The sequence below is a fragment of the Chlorocebus sabaeus genome, chromosome 13 (assembly GCF_047675955.1).
Source record: "Chlorocebus sabaeus isolate Y175 chromosome 13, mChlSab1.0.hap1, whole genome shotgun sequence".
Taxonomy (NCBI): Eukaryota; Metazoa; Chordata; class Mammalia; order Primates; family Cercopithecidae; genus Chlorocebus; species Chlorocebus sabaeus.
In genome coordinates this window covers 19,837,035-19,857,363 of record NC_132916.1, presented here as the reverse complement: position 1 = coordinate 19,857,363, position 20,329 = coordinate 19,837,035, and the positions used below count along the sequence as shown (strand labels likewise).

The window sequence follows — 20,329 nt, the reverse complement described above, 5'->3', positions numbered from 1 at the left end:
TTTTTTTTTTTTTTTTTTTTTTTTTTTTTTTTTTTTTTTTTTTTTGAGCAAAGCTGAACTATCACAAAGTTCTTTTTAGTTTAAATTTAGTGCATGGCATGGCTCATGAACAGCTTTTAAAAGTGAATTGGAAAATTCTAAATGTACTTGTATTATACATGTGAAAGGATGACTTTTTGAAAAAAAGAATAATATCTATTCCAAACAGGAGAAGGCAGGAACTCTAGCTTTTAAACTGCACTAGATTAGTGAGTTACATGACAATTCTCCTTTGAACAGGATGGAATGCACTGAAAGCAGGATGTGCTATTGTGACAGTAATGACAGCCAATGTTAATTGACAGAATGGCGGCTCTGAACCAGGCACTGTCTTCTACTCCTGTTATCTCAGTGGTCTTCACACTTATTCTGTTAGGCAGGACTGTCATCCTCCCCATATTACAGATGAGGAAACTGAGGCTCAGAGAGGAGACTTTGCAAAGATCATGTGATTAAAAAATGGTAGAGGTGGCACGACAGCCTGTGTTTTTAACACTGTCCCATGCAGCTCTTTTTCTAGATCATCATATAAAGTCTAATCTCTAATCTTGAAAACCGAAAAGCACCTGCCACCTCAGATGAGAGAGACCAAGACCCTAGACACTCGGCTTGTGTTGAATTCACGCTTATTTTATTTTGATGTTTGTAATTCCAGAGCCATGCTTGTTAAGAGAGTTGAGCTGAAGTAGACTGAGTGCTGTCCCCTCCCTGAGGCCTGGGGCTCATCACCAGCTATCCAGGCTCCCCTTTCAGAGGGGATGGTGAGCACCTTTGGAAAGGGCAGGGGTGGGCACACAAGACAGCCTCAGTTATGCGAGTTCATTCCCTCCCCTGCCTGCTGTGGGTGAGATGGAGAAAAAAGCGCTGGGCCCTCCTGGGCATCACAACCTCGTGCTCAGGGAGTGACTGAGGTCATCAGTAGCCCAGGTCATCAGCAGTGTGGAATTAAGTGCACTGGATAGTGTCGGCCTCTGAGCTTTGTTTGACAGATTTAGGGGGTCAGCTCCCCACTTTCCCCTCTTGCTTCTGTCTGATCATTGCTCTGTTTATTAATACCAGGGAAGCAGGTGAATAGAACTTTTTGGAAAGTCAAAAAAAAAAAATCAGGCCATTATACTTAGCAGTGCTGAGAGAAGGATTTGTGAGACGATATATTCAAACTAATGGGCATAAGACCAAGAAGGGGCTATGTGGCCTGGTGTGGTGGCTCATGCCTATAATCCCAGCACATTGGAAGGCCGAGACGGGCAGATCATGAGGTCAGGAGATCGAGACCATCCTGGCTAACACGGTGAAACCCTGTCTCTGCTAAAAAAAACAAAAACAAAAACAAAATTAGCCAGGCATGGTGGGGGACACCTGTAGTCCCTGCTACTCAGGAGGCTGAGGCAGGAGAATGGCATGAACCCATGAGGTGGAACTTGCAGTGAGCGGAGATTGTGTCACTGCACTCCAGCCTGGGCAACAAAGTGAGACTCTGTCTCAAAAAACAAAAACAAAAAGAAAAACAAAAAAACAAGCGTGGTGGGAGTGGGTCGTGTAATTAATAGACTGATTGGTCTTAGGTGATTCAGAATTTAAGCTGAGAAACTGAAATTGAGAAGAAATGATGTATTGTTGTTATATCAAATATGTGAGTAAAAATACAATGAAAACACCATCTATCTCCACTTTTCCCAAAAGTACCTCCCTTTTACGATGCCCTTCCCATACCTTATAGACAAAATATTCTAATTTCAGTCTCAGTGGATTATGTTCTAAATGTTTGAAGGTTGGTCTGAACATGGAATGTATTTTCTCATAGAGATAATAGTATAAATGGAGTTAGGGTCATGGGATTGCGAAGCCAGTTCCACTGCAGTGGAGTCATATAGACCTCCTTTCCCATTTTTCTGTGGGAAACTTCATCTGGAGCTTTAACTCACTTCTTAGCTGTGGGGTAAGTTTCAGCCTCCATGAGGCCTTTGTTACTTTGCAGTCACCTGTGGCCAACCACAAATAAGTCTTTGTAGTCATCAGGGGCCAGATGGGGAAGTGAGGTGTAGACTGCACAAAAGAGAGCCTACCCCAATTCTGGAAGAAGGGCTGCAGGCCCGTGTCCTGCAGAGAACAGGCGGGAAGCATCGCCTTCAGCCCACTGGCGGTGGGTCATCTCCCGTTTGCTTTTCTGCACCATCAGCAGAGTCTGGCTTCCTTTTCCACCCCTTCTCCAATGTGAATGCTTTTTAAGGACGTGGAATTCGATTTTTTTTTTTTTTTAAGACGGAGTTTTGCTTTTCTTGCCCAGGCTGGAGTGCAATGGCATGATCTCAGCTCACCACAATCTCCGCCTCCCAAGTTCAAGTGATTCTCCTGCCTCAACCTCCTGAGTAGCTGGGATTACAGGCATGTGCCACCATGCCCGGCTAATTTTGTATTTTTAGTAGGGGCAGGGTTTCTCCTTGTTGGTCAGGCTGGTCTCAAACTCCTGACCTCAGGTGATTCACCCACCTTGGCCTCCCAAAGTGCTGGGATTACAGGCATGAGCCACTGTGCCCGGCCAGTATTAGAATCTTTTAATGGGAACGTCTTAAACATAACCTGTAACAATGAAGCACCTTATAATTGTGTGGAGATTTCCTTTTCACGGCTTTTTCATATATGCCTCGCATTCACCTGGCAACCCTGCAAACTGGACATTATGCTCACCAGAGAGCCTTGACCCTGATTGTCGCTGGCAAGGAGCAGTGTCTGGACTTGAATGCAGGTCGCAGGAACTCCACCCATGGTGTTCTCCTGCTGCGCCTCAATTCCTCACTTTTCAAAGGATGCAGCGCAGGCCCGGAGAGTTTCTGAAAGGAAATGGGATGCAGAAATCTGTCGATGTGTAATGTGAGACTCAGAACTGAAAAGCATAAATGTCAGGAAATGCAAAGCAGAATTTGCCCCGGCAACAGCAGTTTGCATGAATGCGAAGACGCTGTATGGATGAAAGTTTGTGGCTGGCGGCTCGAGCATGAATCCTTGGGGCTGCTGTGCTTCTAGGAGCCTGGCTTGCCTGGTGTTGCCCTGGGAACTGCAACTTGAGCATTTCCTTAGCTTTTGTACTAAAGGAACCAAAATAAGGTATTTTGGTTCTAAGTCTTTGTCATGTGAAGGAAACTCCCTGTTACCACCCCCCATCTACACACACATTCTCTCTCTTGGCCCCACTTTTGAATTTTGTTTTTCCTAAAGTATAGGGAAGAGAATTATTATTATTATTTTCTTTTTGAGACGGAGTCTTGCTCTGTCGCCAGGCTGGAGTGCAGTGGTACGATCTCGGCTCACTGCAAGCTCTGCTTCCTGGGTTCAAGTGATTCTCCTGTAGAAGGGAATTATTTTTGATGAGTCATTAAAGTATATCCATTCCCAGAATGGTGTTTCAGTTTTCCTTTTATCATCTGTCATGACTTTTTTAAGTGTGAAGCTTACTTCCAGAAGAATTGTCTTTTCCAGCATTTTGGATACAACTAAATATCTTTGATATTTTCTTCTCATATGTTGAGCAGTAAATTAAGTTGAATGGTGAAGTTAGAGGTGAACTTAGGAACATTTAGAAAAAGGAAGGTCACTTATTATTTTTTAGGGAAAAAATTTGGCAGATAGATGCTGTACTCCCAATTCCCAGATGTCCATTTGGCTTGTACTCATTTTGATTTATGAAATAATCATAAGTAATGTCTTAAAATTTTAAAAGCCAATAATTTGTTCTACTAATCACAGAAATAAAAGAAATACACCCAATTCCTGAAAGGAAAAAAATTCTCCTAGGATGAGATCACTGGGTGGACATGAAGTGGGTAAAATACCTTTTGCTGCAATTGTCATCCCCTTATCTTGCCAAAGTATGACAACATCTGAATGAAGATGGTTTGACGTTCTTAGTTTAGAGTAGTTATACTATTATTTTAACATTCCTATTTAATGGTATGCTTAATACTGCAGAGAAAGGTGGATATGGATTCATAGCTTCAAAGCAATAATCTTATGATCAATGTTCATTTAATTTCAAATACAAAGTTAGACATTTAGAGTTTAAAAAATTAATGAATAGGCTGGGTATGGTGGCTCACGCCTGTAATCCCAGCACTTTGGGAGGCCGAGGCAGGCGGATCACGAGGTCAAGAGTTTGAGACCAGCCTGACCAACATGGGGAAACTCCATCTCTACTAAAAATACAAAAAGTATCCGGGTGTGGTGGTGGGCGCCTATAATCCCAGCTACTCAGGAGGCTGAGACAGGAGAATCGTTGAACCCAGGAGGTGGAGGTTGCAGTGAGCTGAGATTGTGCCAGTGCACTCCAGCCTGGGCCATAGAGTGAGAGTCCATCTAAAAAAAAATATATACACACACACACACACACACACACACACTATATATATATATTATGTATACTATATATTATAACATATTATATATTTAGATATTTTGTGTATATATATAAATGAATAAACAGGGCATCTGCTCATGAATGCTCAGGCAGTCTGCCTGAATGAAATCTCCATTTGCAGGCAACACACTCTACAGTAATGGCAGGACTGTATCAGGCATGGTTCCTAATGCCCATTTCTGTAGCAAAGTCACCAGTGATTCCTAATTGCCAAAAGGGTATTTTTTGCATTAATCCTGCTTGGCCACGGCTGTCATATCAACCTGTTGTCCACACCCTTTTCCCTTGGCCTGAATGAAAATGCCCCTTCCTAGCTCCTGGGCCACTGGGACATGATGGTCTCCATCATGTGTTCCTTATCTCTAACCATTGAAGATTAGTGCTCCCCAAGGATGTCTGTTAACCCATTTTCCTTCCCATTCTGCCAGTTTCCCTTGGGGAATCCACACTTCTGGTTTTAACCATCACCTAAATGCTGTGTGTCCCGACCCGCATCCTCATGCTCCCAGGCCATTCTCAGTTCCAGACCTGGGCACCCAGCTGCCTGCAGATGCCTCCTCAGTATCTTGCTTTTCTTCCTACCTCCTCTAAGGCATTCTCAATCCAGCTTCCAAAGGAATCTTCCTAAAACACACCTGACTGTGTGAGCCACACACTGTAGCCCAACCTGACAGCTTCTTTTCTATATTAAGAAAAAGTGTGGCTGGGTGCAGTGGCTCACGCCTGTAATCCCAGCACTTTGCGGGGCTGAGGCTGGCTGATCACGAGGTCAGGAGATGGAGACCATCCTGGCTAATACGGTGAAATCCTGTCTCTACTAAAAATACAAAAAAATTAGCCGGATGTGGTGACAGGCACCTGTAGTCCCAGTTACTCGGGAGGCTGAGGCAGGACAATGGCGTGAACCCGGGAGGCGGAGCTTGCAGTGAACCGAGATCGTGCCACAGCACTCCAGCCTGGGCGACAGAGCGAAGACTCTGTCTCAAAAAAAAAAAAAAAAAGAAAAAGAAAAAGTGCACACATTTTGACATCTGATAAAAGTGATGTTTTTCTTAGAAAATTGACTTCTAACTCTTTATAGAAACTTTGCCACAAGGTAGTCTAGGAGTCCTCTTGCTACCTAAGATTTTCATGGTCATGCCCTGTCTGATCATAAAGTACTGTATGCCAGGCACAGTGGCTCACGCCTGTAATCCCAGCACTTTGGAAGGCCCAGGCCGGGATCACTTGAGCCCAGGAATTCAAGACCAGCCTGGACAACATGGTGAAACCCTGTCTCTACAAAAAAACATTTAAAAAACAAAATGAACCGGGCATGGTGGAGCACATTTATAGCCCCAGCTACTTGGAGACTGAGGTGGGAGGATCCCTTAAGCCCAGGAGTCAAGGCTGCAGTGAGCTGAGATCATGCCACTGCATTCTAGCCTAGAGGACAGAGTGAGACCCCGTCTCCAAAAATAAATTAACTAATTAAATAAAGTCTTGTGAAGAGTCTGCAGTGGAGCATAATGTAACCCATAAATCCACTTAACTGGGCGCACACAAACTACAGTATGTCCCAGTTCATTAGAGTGAAAATCAAGCAAGGGACCACCTCGGCGTGGTAGAGCCCCTCGCTTGCCCTCCAGACCCTGCTCTGTTCTCTGTGTCTGACCATTGACCAGCCGTCACTCAGGCACTAGTCGAGAATGCCAGTGTCTTCAGTTGTAATTTTAGAAGCACATCGTTGCTGGACAAAGCACCTACCTGTTAATTTTTAAAAGTAATGTTCATCATTTTGAACATTGTTTTCTTTCTTTTTTATTCAACTGACCCTCATGAGGAACTGAACTTGGTTTTGTGAACCGTGTTGGTAATGTTTGAAGGACATAGAAACAGTTATCATAGGTCTCAAGTGATATAAACCACAGTTCTTCAGAAAATATATTTTTTTTACTCATTCTGGATTTTGAAGTATATACAGATCTCATCCCTGAGATTCTTATTGATAGGAACTGTTTCAAAACACATTGATAGCAGAAGATACATACTGTCTTCTAGTCAAGAGGGTAGGGCTGTATTTAGTTTAAAACATTTTGGCACATATACACCATGGAATACTATGCAGCCATAAAAAAGGATGAGTTTGTGTCCTTTGTAGGGACATGGATGCAGCTGGAAACCATCATTCTCAGCAAACTGTCACAAGAACAGAAAACCAAACACCGCATGTTCTCACTCATAGGTGGGAACTGAACAATGAGATCACCTGGACTCGGGAAGGGGAACATCACACACCAGGGCCTATCATGGGGAGAGGGGAGGGGGGAGGGATGGCATTGGGAGTTAATACCTGATGTAAATGACGAGTTGATGGGTGCTGACGAGTTGATGGGTGCAGCACACCAACATGGCACAAGTATACATATGTAACAAACCTGCACGTTATGCACATGTACCCTAGAACTTAAAGTATAATAATAATAATAAATTAATTTTAAAAAAACATTTTAATGTATTTTATTTGCTAAATACAAAATTATAATATTCTATATAACTTTCCAAATTCCATCTGTCCTCACTTTCCCCCATCTCTTTATATTCAGATGCTTGTCTCTCTAGCTTAAAAATTCATGACTTTGAGAAAATTCATCTTCGTGTTATCTAAACTACTGCACCCCCACACGCTCCCTGTTAAGTGTCTGCGTATCTGCGTCTTGCTGTTGTTTTAAAATTCGGTTCTCTGCCTGGGGAATGGGGTGGTTTGCTTTAAGCTGCTCCACTCTTCTCGGCAGAAAAACAATACTTTGTTATGAGGTAGAGTTTTAAGCCAAGCTTTGGCCAGGGTCTTTCCCATTTGGGAGGAGGAGAATAGGAACAGCAAGTGAGACAAAAATTCTCCTTGAATTTTAGCTCATTAAAATCTTACCTTGTCCTCGGCGTGGTATTTACTGAGTTAAGCATCTAGCACTTTTCCTTTCCAGAAAGAATTAACATCTACGATGCAATCATTGCTAAGCGAGGAGATTTTTGTGTTTTCTCTGTGGAATTAGCTTTCCCCAGTTGCGGATGAGCACAGCCCACTTTAGAGTTGTGTGTAGGTATGGAGTTGAGGGGTTGGAATGAGATTTCCAAGATTTATAGGTAATGAAAAGAACAGGTTGTATCAAAGACACCACGTGTAGGAAACTAACTGTTCTTAGGGGACTTGTGTGAACCTGTGATCCTTGGCTTTCTCCAAAATGAACATTTCAGCCGTGTTCATATTAACCTCCTTTTTACAGTTGTTTTACCATGTTCTGGTTTTGCTGCTATTCTGCCTGAAAATCTAGCAAAATGGTGTTTCTTATCTGCAGATCTGCGACAAAGCTTAAACATTTGCATTTCTCTTGAGGATTACTGTGGTTGAATTTTTGACAGTACTATATATAAATGAAGAAATACAATTTTTTATACAGATGTTTAAAATCCTCTTTCTACTAGAACACTTCTTTCTCCCTAAATATACCATCACCGGGAACTCTAGCTGTTTTTCAGATAGGTGATGTCTGGCCCACACAGTGGGCTTGCTGGCCTGTATAATGGCACCATCACAATGGTGGCTTAAGGGACTAGATTGCTGGTGATATTGACTACACAATTCTTTTTTTTGAGACAGAGTCTCACTCCATCGCCCAGGCTGGAGTGCAGTGGTGCGATCTTGGCTCACTGCAACCTCCGCCTCCCAGGTTCAAGCGATTCTCATTTGGCTGCAAAGTTCTTGGTGAGGTTTAGTGGTATTTTGGCCCTGTGGCACAGAAGAATGGTTATTTAGGCAAATGTGTTTTGTTTTTGGTTTTGTTTTGTTTTTGAGACAGGGTCTTGCCCTGTCATCCAGGCTGGAGTGAAGCGGCTTGATCACGGCTCACTGCAGCCATGACCTCCTGGGCTCAAGCAATCCTTCCACCTCTACCTCCAAAGTAGCTAGGACCACAGGCATGCCTCACCACACCTGGCTAATTTTTATTTTATTTTATTTTTGTAAAGACAGGGCCTTCCTGTGTTGCCCAATCTGTTCTCAAACTTTTGGGCTCAAGCAGTCTTCCCACCCTGGCTTCCCAAAGTGCTGGGATTACCCAGCATGGTGGCATGAGCCAACATGTCTGGCCTAGGCAAATGTTTTAGTAGGGCTTTCTCTTTTCTTTTTAAGGTGATTAATACAGTAGATTCACACAGTCAGAAGCTGAAAAGCAGGGAATACTGTTTGGCTTATTAATGGATAATCAATGAATGTTAATACACTTTTCAGTATTCACATGGTCAAATTGATCAAATATTTCCAAGGTGTTAGCTTTTAAAGTTGGCTTTGTCAGCTCTATGAAAAGACATGCATTTACATTTTTATCATGCTCCTCCTCTGTCAGGGGACTTGGGTCTGCCCTTGATCTTGGCTTTTCTGTTCATAAACCAGGTAGGACTGTCAAAGGTTTGCTCCCATTATCATCTCTTGTCCCAAGATTTCTAAAAGGCATCAACTGATGCACCCTTTTGCACAAATAGTGTTAATCATCCTCAGGCTGAGGAGCTGTCCTGGTTCTTCCACAGGATCTCTAATGATCAGCCTGTAAGCTGAGGATGGATAAGGGTGTCTCCAAGCATGTTTATTTGGTGGTTTGGTGGGGGCAGTGGCAGTGGGGATGCTTTTGTGTTCCATAATCTGCCCCTCTGTCTGTTTGACCCCAGAGACTCTGTGGTTAGTTTCAGGACATCAAAGTCCACAGGAAAGACAGTGGGGGAAGGGACTGTCAGTTGCCCTCTTTCTGCCTAGGTTCACTAGGATCTCTAAGACTGGATTCACTAGGAGACACAGGACATACCATAGAGCTATTTGTGTCTGAGAGCCCCAGTTTCCTTGTCTGTTAAATGAGAATAGTAACACCAATCTCACTCATTTGGAATATTCAATGAGGTAATACTTACAACACCTAGCTGACCCGTACAATTGTAGCTATTCTCTTCTGCAAGTCTAATATTCCTGTTCACCCCTTGCTCCGCATAGGGATCCAGTTTGAAATCATCAGTTGCTCAGTGGGGCTTGGGGAGCTATTCTTTGGTTAAAGTCAGAGCCAACCTCTTTGCCTACCACTTTCTCTTAATGTCAACTTCCTACCAGACTTGTTCCTCCAGTACTGGATGATCAAAATGCAAATAGGATGGACACGATCAATGCATTTTGTTGGAGTGGTTGCATTCTTTCTACTTTCTCAGGGTAAAAAAATGAACGGTTGGACAAGAGACTAACCAGGGCCTCAGAGAAAGTGAAATTCTTTCTCAAGCTCCTGAAAGACCTTCCATGGGTATAGTAACAGTTCTATAGGGGTCTCATTGTGATGGTGCCATTATACAGGCCAACAAGCCCACTGTGTGGGCCAGACCTCATGGCCTTCATCCTTGTTTTCCTCTTTTTTTTTTTTTGAGACAGGATCTCGCTCTGTGTCCCAGGTGGGAGTGCAGTGGTGTGATCTCGGCTCACTGCAGCCTCTGCTTCCTGGGTTCAAGCGATTCTTGTGCCGCAGCCTCCTGAGTAGTGGAGATTACAGGCCCCTGCCAGCACGCCTGGCTAATTTTTGTATTTTTAGTAGAGACAGGGTTTCACCGTGTTGGCCAGTCTGGTCTTGAACTCCTGACCTCATGATCCACCTGCCTCGGCCTCCCTAAGTGCTGGGATTACAGGCGTGAGCCACTGTGCCCGGCTGCCCCATCTTTTTCTTGATATTATAGTTAGTGGTGAAAACATGTAAATGATAATACTCCACATGCAGTATGTATGCTGAAGTGACTACCCTGAAGATAGTTTTTAAGTCCTATTTTCTTTTCTTTCTAGGATATGATCATCATTTTCTGTTTGTATTAATACATGCTTGAAAGGAATTAGTAAAGCGATTCCATCCTTGTCAGCAGCTTGGAACAAAGCTGTGGATCTGGGATTGTGCTGAACTCATTTGACATCAGTAGTCAGTTGTGTCTTTATGCCTCAGATCAAACTGTGCATGTTTTTTTCTTTCTCCTTTTAGCTTCACGAGGCTGACATTGTGGTCCTAGGCTCACGTAAGCCAGAAGAGATTCCCCTTACTTGGATACAACCAGGAACTACTGTTCTCAACTGCTCCCATGACTTCCTGTCAGGTAAAAGTCTTCACATTGGTGTTGAGCCACTGATTAGGTCAGATCATTCAAAGAAATGTTAACCTTTTCCTAAGAGGGTATGTTTCTGAAATGTTAGCAGTCGTCAACATTAGTATATAGGGTAGGAAACTTAGACTGTGGGCTACCTGATAGAACCATGCTGTTGAGCAAAGAGAGACCAAGATGGCGGTTGAGGTGTCTGCTGCCACAGTGAAGTGCCCCCTACTGGCCTCTAGAGTCAGGTTAGTTGTGACCTCAAGTAGATGATTTGTATGTGTGTGAGGTAAACTAGAAATAGCGGTTTTCACAGTCTCTTAAAAATTAGTAAAATCCTTTCTTCCAAAGAAATCTTCGTGGAATTTCACTATGTAAGAGCAGATGAGAGCCAGATTGTCGGGAGGGACGGGAATAGGATCAGTCTCTGTGTCTCCCTGATTTCCCCTTGTGTTGACCCATGAAGCACATCCTTGGAGCCCCAGAGTCATGTCAGAACAGTATGAAAATCACCACTAGATGCAGAAACTGTTTTAGGATTGGTCCTGCTATTTGATGGCATTTTGCCAAGGTATCCAGGAATACTCAAGACCACACCAGGCCTACTTTGGGGGCAGCCCAAGCAGTGCCCACAACGGGGCAGCCAGCGGCCCCGAGATCCAGCAGGAGCCGGCCCAGAGTAGGTTCCTTTTTCCAGTTCGTAGAAGGACTGAGGCTAAGAAAGCCTTGGACCACACCCAGCCCCTCAGCAAGTCCCTGAATGGCACAGGTGAGCAAGAGACGATGGCACAGGGAGGCAGAGGAGAGCCCTCCTTCCTGATTCCTTCTGGCTTTGGCCTCCAAATGTTTGTGCAGAAGAGAGGACTGTGCTGAGCTGGGCGGGAGGACAGGGGCAGCTTTTACCCCTAAAACTGGGCAGAACATGCACCACGGTTGGCATCCTCTGCTCTCCTTCACTTCCACTAGGACCATATTTGAGGTTGAAATCTTGAAACCTTGTAGGCAGCTCCATAAAAGCGTGAGCCCTAGCCAGAGGTTGATACTGACCCTCCTTTCTAGGAAATGTAGCTCCTGCCAGAATTGACGGATCAGATTAAAACTCCCTGGGGGCTGGAGAGGGTGGAATGGATCAGAGTCCAAGGAAAGAGCCAGAGCTCAGCTCTCGCATTAAGAGCTGTGGCCCTAGCGGCTCTTTTTAACAAACAGAAAGCATGTGCTAAATAACATTTTAAAAATATGTGTAGTTTCTTCATATAACTTTTTTTTCCCTGAGAAAAACAATGCCTAACCTATTAATAGTAGACAGGGCTTCCTCTGTTCAGAATCCCAGTTAGATTAGGAAAATCAGTTCCAACATTTGTTTCTTGTAAATGAATGCTGCTTTGCTGTAATGTTTACTTGCTGTGTTTTATTAAAGTTTTCATGTAGGACAGTTTTGGCACAGTCATAGCTAGGGTTAGGAGTCTACTTTGATGTTCTCCTGGAATCCCTTTGAGCTCTGTGGTTACATGACAGTGACATATATTTTGTTAGTGAAAGTGCTTTATTTTTAATAAGGTTTCCTTTTAGGACCCTTATTTTTGAAAAAAGTATTCCCTGAAACATTAGATTTCAATGTAATGATTCTCTGGGGGAAAAAAGACCAAGGCGTTACAGATGTTCCTCGGGCTTATGAGCAGATAAACCCATCAGAAGTTGAAAATATCATAAGTAAAAAATGGGCATTTGTAGGTAGGATGGGGTGTGAAAACACAAAACAACATCCAGAAATGCTGGCAGCTTAGTACACTGTAAAGTATTGGTTGGTTGGCCTTGTGATTGCATGCCTGACCAGAAACCACAATTTGCTGTCACTGCTGCCCAGCGCCTCAAGACACCCTTGTTCTGTGTACAGCTAGCCTGGGAAAAGATCAAAATTTAAAGCAGTTTCTACTGAATGCATGTCCCTTTCCCACCATCATAAAGTGGAAAAATAGTAAGCGAAAAGGTTGTAAATCAGGGATGGTCTGTGTATTTCAAAATGATTCTGTAAGTAGAATTTATTTGAAATTTATCTGGCCCAACTCTAATAGTTTTCTTGTTGGTTTTTGAATGTCCAGTGTCCGGAATAGTACCTGACGCTTAGTAACCACTCTGTGAATTTTTTTTTTTTTTTTTTTTTTTTTTTTTTGGAGATGGAGTCTTGCTCTGTCGTCCTGGCTTTAGTGCAGTGGCGTGATCTTAGCTCACTGCAGCCTCCGCCTTCTGGGTTCAAGTGATTCCCCTACCTCAGCCTCCCAAGTAGCTAGGATTACAGGCGCCTACCACCACTCCTGTCTAATTTTTGTTTTGTATTTTTAGTAGAGGTGTGGATGCACCATGTTTGCCAGGTTGGTTTCGAACTCCTGACCTCAAGTGATCCACCCACCTCAGCCTCCCAAAGTGCTAGGATTACGGACGTGAGCCACCAGGCCCAGTTAACTTTGTGAATATTGAGTGTTTAACAGGTTAATAAGCATGACTCAGAATTGTACTCTTCTTGTAGTTTTAAGTTAGTGGCATGTTTAGAAACATTTCCTTGAACTTGTCTCCCACTTAAAAATGGGGCTGATGGCCAGGCGCGGTGGCTCACACCTGTAATCCCAGCACTTTGGGAGGCCGAGGCGGGTGGATCACCTGAGCTCAGGAGTTTGAGACGCAGCCCGGCCACCATGGTGAAACTCTGTCTCTACTAAAAATACAAACAAATTACCTGGGCTTGGTGGCGGGTACCTGTAATCCCAGCTACTCGGGAAGCTGAGGCAGGAGAATGGCTTGAACCCAGGAGGCAGAGGTTGCGGTAAGCCAAGATTGCACCATTGCACTCCTGCCTGGATGACAAGAGCGAGACTCCTCAAAAAAAAAAAAAAAAAAAAAAAAGAAGGAAAGAAAAAAAAAATGGGGCCAACTAGGCAGTCATTGAGATGAAGATGAGGAGTGCTATGTTGATGAAACAGATGAACAGTTTCGGGGTGGTGCTGTCCATAATAGCACATTTCTAAATAGTCTACAAGTTTTAATTTTACCAACTTTTTTAGTATGAAAATTTGATCTAGGAATAATGGAGAAAGGTTTTTTCCCCCCTCTTTTTTTCATTATCCCACTACTGTAAAGAAATGAGTAAACTTTTTGAAATATTAAAAAGAAAAGAGCTCTTATTTAAACTTAAGATGAGAAGAAGAACTTTTAATAAACTTGTGGCTGGATGAAGGCGGAGTTTTATAATGCAATTTTTATTCTTACCTTCATGTTACAGGGTCCCTCCCCCTTCCCCCCGTAAAAATAGATGGGATGTTGTGATTTATGATGAGATAATTCTGTAGAGGCATTTTATGGAATACGTATGGAATCCTAGGAGAGATTTTCCTGATGGCTGATAGCCCAGACACAGAGCTCAGAAAACAATTACACCCAGCTAGTTGGTTCTGTTCACTCTACTATTGCATGAGTCCAATGTTTAGATTTTAAAACAAGGCAATTTCAACATTCTGTTTTCTAACTATAAGGGTAACTGCTTTAAAAAAAAATAAAAAAGACAACCAAAAAAACCTGTTTCTTAGAAAAGGTCTTGCTCTGTGGCTAGAGTACAGTGGCACGATCACAGCCTCAAAATCCTGGGCTCAAGCAATCCTCCCTCCTCAGCTAATTAAAATAATTTTTTTGTTGTTGAGGCAGGGTTCTCACTGTGTTGCCGAGGCTGGTCTTGAACTCCTGGCCTCAAGTAGTCCTCCCGCCTCCACCTCCAAAAAGTGCTGAGATTACTGGTGTGAACCACCAGGTCTGGCCTAAAGAATTTATTTCAGATGAAAGAAATACACACTACTCTTGTAGTGCTCTGCTTGCTAAACAGCAGATTTCATCATAAGCACAACCATTTTGTACCCTAAATATTAGGACTTACTGATGTACCAAATGGGACCAAGGAGAAGCTTTTCTTCTGTCTTAGGCTCAGAGAATAGTATCACAACAGCAACTCTGTGGCTCAGAGTAGTTTATAGCATCATTTTAAGCTAATATATTTCTATTTAGTGTAGAAGAGGGCAAGAGCCCTGGGATGCTGATGTGCCGGCAGCCCCCGAGGGACCTTGAGACTTTCCCTCGTATGGCCCTGAAGGGAGACATTAGAACTTACTGGAGGCTGGGTGTGCAGTGGCTCACGCCTGTAATCCCAGCACTTTGGGAGGCTGAGGCCAGTGGATCACTTGAGGTCAGGAGTTCAAGACCAGTCTGAGCAACATGGTGAAACCTCATCTCTACTAAAAATACAAAAGTTAGCCAGGCATGGTGGCAGGCACCTGTAATCCCAGCTACTTGGGAGGCTGGGGCAGGAGAATTGCTTGAACCAAGAGGTGGAGGTTGCAGTGAGCCGAGATCACACCATTTCACTCCAACCTGGGCAGCAAGAGCAAAACTCCATCTCAAAAAGAAAAAAAAATAAAATAAAATGTAGTGGAAAGAACATGGACTTTGGAGTCAGGATTAACCTAACTCAAGGAAAAGGGAGTTGTTTGTGTAAAAAAAATTCTTGGCCTGACGCAGTGGCTCATGCCTGTAATCCGAGCACTTTGGGAGGCCAAGGCAGGCGGATCACCTGCAGTAGGGAGTTCAAGACCAGCCTGACCAACATGGAGAAACCCTGTCTCACTAAAAATACAAAATTAGCCGGGTGTGTTGGCTCATGCCTGTAATCCCAGCTACTCAGGAGGCTGAGGCAGGAGAATCGCTTGAACCCGGGAGGTGGAGGTTGCGGTGAGCTGAGATTGCACTCCAGCCTGGGCACCAAGAGCGAAACTCCGTCTCAAAAAAAAAAAAAAAAAAATTCTTGATAGCATTGCACTTACAGGCTATGTGACTTTGAGGAAATAAGATCTCTGATGAATTAATAAGATTCCCAATTTATTTGTGGGTAAATTGGGAGGAAGGCTTTTGGGAGGAATGACTGAGATGCTACCTTGGGGCAGTTCCTCTTTGATGGTAGCTGCTGATAAATGCTGGTCCACTTCCTGCATTCCTCCTTCCACTTCCTTGTTGCCATGTCACCTGCACACGAAACAGCTTTCAGACTCCATCTTGGCACAATGTAATTAGTTCTCAATATAATATATTTAATTTTTTGCTTTTTTTAAAAAAAAGTAAAGGTTCATGCAGCACTGTATAAATTTCCTTGTTAATTTGGTCTCAGTGGTCCAAATTAAGTTATTACTAATAGCTTATTAGTATCAGTTTACTAATATTTTAATTATATGTTTTTTTATCATGTCTTACACTGCATTCTTTTAAAAACTAGTGATATGCTGTCATTTGATAGTAAGATTCAAATAATTTAAAGTAGGAGTGCAACTCTCGAGAACACTGTCACAAAAATTTTACCCAATGATATATATTAGTCCATTCTCACACTGCTATAAAGAAATACCTGAGACTGGGTAATTTATAAAGAAAAGAGGTGTAATTGTCTCCTAGTTCCATGGCCCGTACAGGTAGTGTGATGCTGGCATCTGCTTGGCTTCTGGGAAGGCCTCCAGAAACTCACAGTTATGGTAGAAGGCAAAGGGGAAGCTCGTATATCTTACATGGCCAGAGCAGGAGCAAGAGAGAGAGAGCATATTAGTCTGTTTTCACACTGTTGATAAAGACATACACGAGACTGGGAAGAAAAAGAGGTTTAATTGGACTTACAGTTCCACATGGCTGGGGAGGCCTCAAAATCATGGCGGGAGGTGAAAAGCACTTCTTACATGGCGGCAGCAAGAGAAAATTCAGAAGACGCATAAGGGGAAACCCCTGATAAAACCATTAGATCTCATGAGGCGTATTCACTACCATGAGAACAGTATGGAGGAAACTGCCCCCATGATTCAAATCATCTCCCACCGGGTCCCTCCTACAACACGTGGGAATTATGGGAGTACAATTCAAGATGAGATTTAGGTGGAGACACAGCCAAACCATATCAGAGGAGGAGGTACACACTGCATACTTATAAACAACCAGATCTCAGGATAACTCACTATCATGAGAACAGCACCAAGGGGATGGTGCTAAGCCTTTCATGAAGGGCCACCCTCCTGATCGTGTCACCTCCCACCAGGCCCCACCCCCAACACTGGGGATTGCAATTTGACATGAGATTTGGTGGAGATACAGAACCAAACCATATCATGATACTCATTTTATTTATTGCATTTTACTTTATATCCTACAGAGTCAGTATATTTAACTCAAAAACTGGCTACCAGTGGTTTTTTTTTTTTTTTTTTTCAAGTTCTACCTGTACTGATTTCTAATTTTCAGCTGTTCCTGATTTTAAAACCTCGCATTTGGGGGTAATTTGTTCTCCTAGATGGGAAGAAAATATTTAAGGCTGTGGGCTTGGAGAGTGGTTTTTTGATAAGAAGGATGCCCTTGGCCAGACTGCATAGAAGCTGAGATGTTTCCACAGAGCCAAGACGGCAGGAAGGCTGAAGAGTCTGCTGCATCCCTCCCACTGCCGTGATTGTTCTGGCAAAGTTCCTAGGGTGGCCTCAGCGCTGCTCATGTTAGTGAAAGGGTGGTTCTAATTTCTGAGGAAGTCATGATAACACTTTGGCCTTAAATTTTCTTTTTGCAGAAAGTTTGATTATCATTAGAAGAATGGCCATCTTAAAAGTGATTCATTGACTTGTCCCTAGAGAAATCATGAGTTAGATGAGTGTTTACTGGGAAGTGAAAAGACCCATCCACGGTCTGGGATGAGATCCTTGTTGGACTGTGATCCCAGGATATTACCCAGGCCCAGACTGTAGACAACCTTCAGATGGAGTCCTGCCTCTACACGGGCAGGGAGTGAAATAATGATTCCCTTTCTCAATTTTCTTTAGCCATGAAATTTATTAAAAATGTATATCTGATTCTGAGTTGCCAGTCTTATTGCTTCAGATTCTCTGGATTCAGAACTTATTTTTATGTTATTTTATTTTTTGAGACAGAGTCTTGCTCTGTCATCCAGGCAGGAATGCAGTGGCGCAACTACAGGCCCACTGCCTCCTGAGCTCAAGTGATCCTCCTGCCCCAGCCCCCAGGTAGCTGGGACTACAGACACATGCCACGATGCCCAGCTAATTTTTATACCTTTTCTAGAGACAAGGTTTCACCAAGTTGCCCTGGCTGCTCTCGAACTCCTGGACTTAAGCAATCCTCCTGCCTTGGCCTCTCAAAGTGCTGGGATTACAGGTGTGAGCCACCGTGCCCAGCCTCAATGCAATCTTAAAACTGAATTAGAAAATCTGAGTCCAGGCCAGAGTTATTTTTAAGTTGTGTTTTAAAATTGCGTTGTTTTTGGTCAAGCCTGGTGGCTCACACTTGTAATCTTAGCACTTTGGGAGGCTGAAGTGGGCTGATTGCTTGAGCTCACGAGTTCGAGACCAGCCTGGGCAGCATGGTGAAACTCTGCCTCTACAAAAAATACAAAAATTAAGGCCAGGTGCTGTGACTCATGCCTGTAATCCTAGCACTTTGGGAGGCCGAGGCCGGCAGATCATGAGGTCAGGAGTTTGAGACCAGCCTGGCCAACATGGTGAAACCCTGCCTCTACAAAAAAAATACAAAAACTAGCCAGGCGTGGTGGCACGTGCCTGTAGTCTCAGCTACATGGGAGACTGAGGCAGAAGAGTCTCTTGAACCCAGGAGACAGAGACTGCAGTGAGCTGAGATCGCACCACTGCACTCCAGCCTGGGTGATAGAGCGACAGTCCATCTCAAAAACAAAAACAAAAACAAAAAAACAAAAATTAGCCAGGCATTGTGGCATGCGCGTGTAGTCCCAGCTACTTGGGAGGCTGAGGTGGGAAGATGGCTTGAGCCTGGGAGGCAGGGGTTATAGGGAGCTGAGATGGTGCCACTGTACTCTACCCTGAGGGATCAAGCCAGACCTTAAAAAGTATTGTTTTTAATTACTTGTAATTTTAATTGCTTGTAATTAAAAAACAGTAACTAAAAGGACCAAAAGTTAACTTTGTGGATAGTGAACCTTAGCCTACTGTACATAAAAATCAGAAGGCCAAGGCAGGAGGATTGCTTGAGCCCAGGAGCTCAAGACCAGCTTGGGCAACATAGTGAGACCCCCGTCTCTATAAAACAACTTAAAAATTAGCCAAGTGTGGTGGCACACCTTTGCAGTCCCAACTACTCAGGAGGCTGAGGTGGGAGGATTGCTTGAGCCTGGGAGGTCAAGGCTGCAATGATCATGATCACATCACTGCACTCCAGCCTGGGCAACAGAGCAAGACCCTGTCTCAAAAAATAATAACAGTAATAATCAGAAAGCAACACTGTATGTGAATAAAGTCACCTTACCTAGCTGCCGGTGGACAGCCTTTGGTGTTTCAAGAACTTGGTTTTTATTCATTCCTGCTTTCGATATTTGTTGACTGTGAGCTTTGGGCTTATCCAGGGTCCACGAAGAAGAAATGATTCTTCCTCATCTCAGGCTTTTGTTATTTTGGGGTGTTTTAAATTCCTCTGCCATGGTTACTCAATCCGACCCTACTTGCCTCTCTCTTCCACAAATTTCTCAAATGTCATTCATGGTACCCTTTTAACTCTTATGGACTTATTTGCTTTTAACGTATATTTTACTCACTTTGAATGGACTTTTGACTAGAAATAGAGGGTAGTGTTGTGTGTACCACCTGCCATCTTGAGCTAGACCCTTTCAAAGAGTTGGTTTTGTTAATTATATCTTCTTACGTGGCTCATTATGCTTGTTGAAATTTGTGAGATGGTTTAGACCAAGCGTGTCCAAACCACAGCCCGTGGGCTGCATGTAGCCAAGGATAGCTTTGAATGCAGCCCAACACAAATTCATAAACTTTCTTAAAACATGAAATGTGTTTTTTTTTGCAATTTTTTTTTTCCTTAGCTCATCAGCTATCATAGTGTTAGTATATTTTATGTGTGGCTATGGCCTGAGACAATTCTTCTTCTTCCAGTGTGGTCCAGGGAAGCCAAAAGATTATACATCCCTGAAAGCTTTAGACGTATCAGGAATCACATAGGTTTTCAAAATAAAATATCCACACTTTTGCTAAGTTCTATGCTACGTAAGTGACTGAAACGATACCAGGACTTATTTATCTTGTAAACTTGGAAGTGAAATATTCTTCATTCACAAGGGTATTTGTGATTAAATTCTGGGAATATGCATTTATAAGTTAATACCAGCTTCTGGAATGTTACTTTTTCTTTTTTCTTTTTTAGATTTTTTGAGATGAAGTCTCACTCTGTTGTCCAGGGTGGAGTACAGTGGCATGATGTTGGCTCCCTGCAGCCTCCGGGTCCCAGGTTCAAGCAATTCTCTGGCCTCAGCCTCTGAGTAGCTGGGACTACAGACGTCTGCCATCATGCCTGGCTAACTTTTTTTTGTATTTTTAATAGAGACGGGGTTCACCTTGTTGGCCAGGCTGGTCTTGAACTCCTGACCTCAAGTGATCCATCCGCCTCGATCTCCCAAAGTGCTGGGATTACAGGCGTGAGCCACTGCACTCAGATGCTTTTTCTTATTTCTCCATCACTTAAAATAGAGGAATGAGAGAGGCCCGTTTGTTTTATGTAGTAGTTGGACAAGATCTTAAGTACAGATCTCTAGTGATTAAAACAAAACACAGCAAATCTCTCTCATCCTCTAGACTCTTGGCTTTTGCCTAAATATGATTCATAAAGCTGAAGTGTTTCTAATCTTTAAAT

The 20,329-nt window shown here is 43.3% G+C and overlaps 1 protein-coding gene across 7 annotated transcripts in view; it reads left to right on the top strand.

Annotated features, from left to right (window-relative positions):
- MTHFD1L (methylenetetrahydrofolate dehydrogenase (NADP+ dependent) 1 like) overlaps positions 1–20,329 on the top strand; it is a 233,869-nt gene that overhangs the window by 30,660 nt on the left and 182,880 nt on the right. For all 7 annotated transcript variants that reach the window (XM_038001118.2, XM_038001115.2, XM_073022353.1 and 4 more), the window contains one exon: positions 10,483–10,594. In XM_038001118.2, the coding sequence (XP_037857046.2) occupies positions 10,483–10,594 (112 nt within the window). The remainder of the gene's footprint in view (positions 1–10,482; positions 10,595–20,329) is intronic.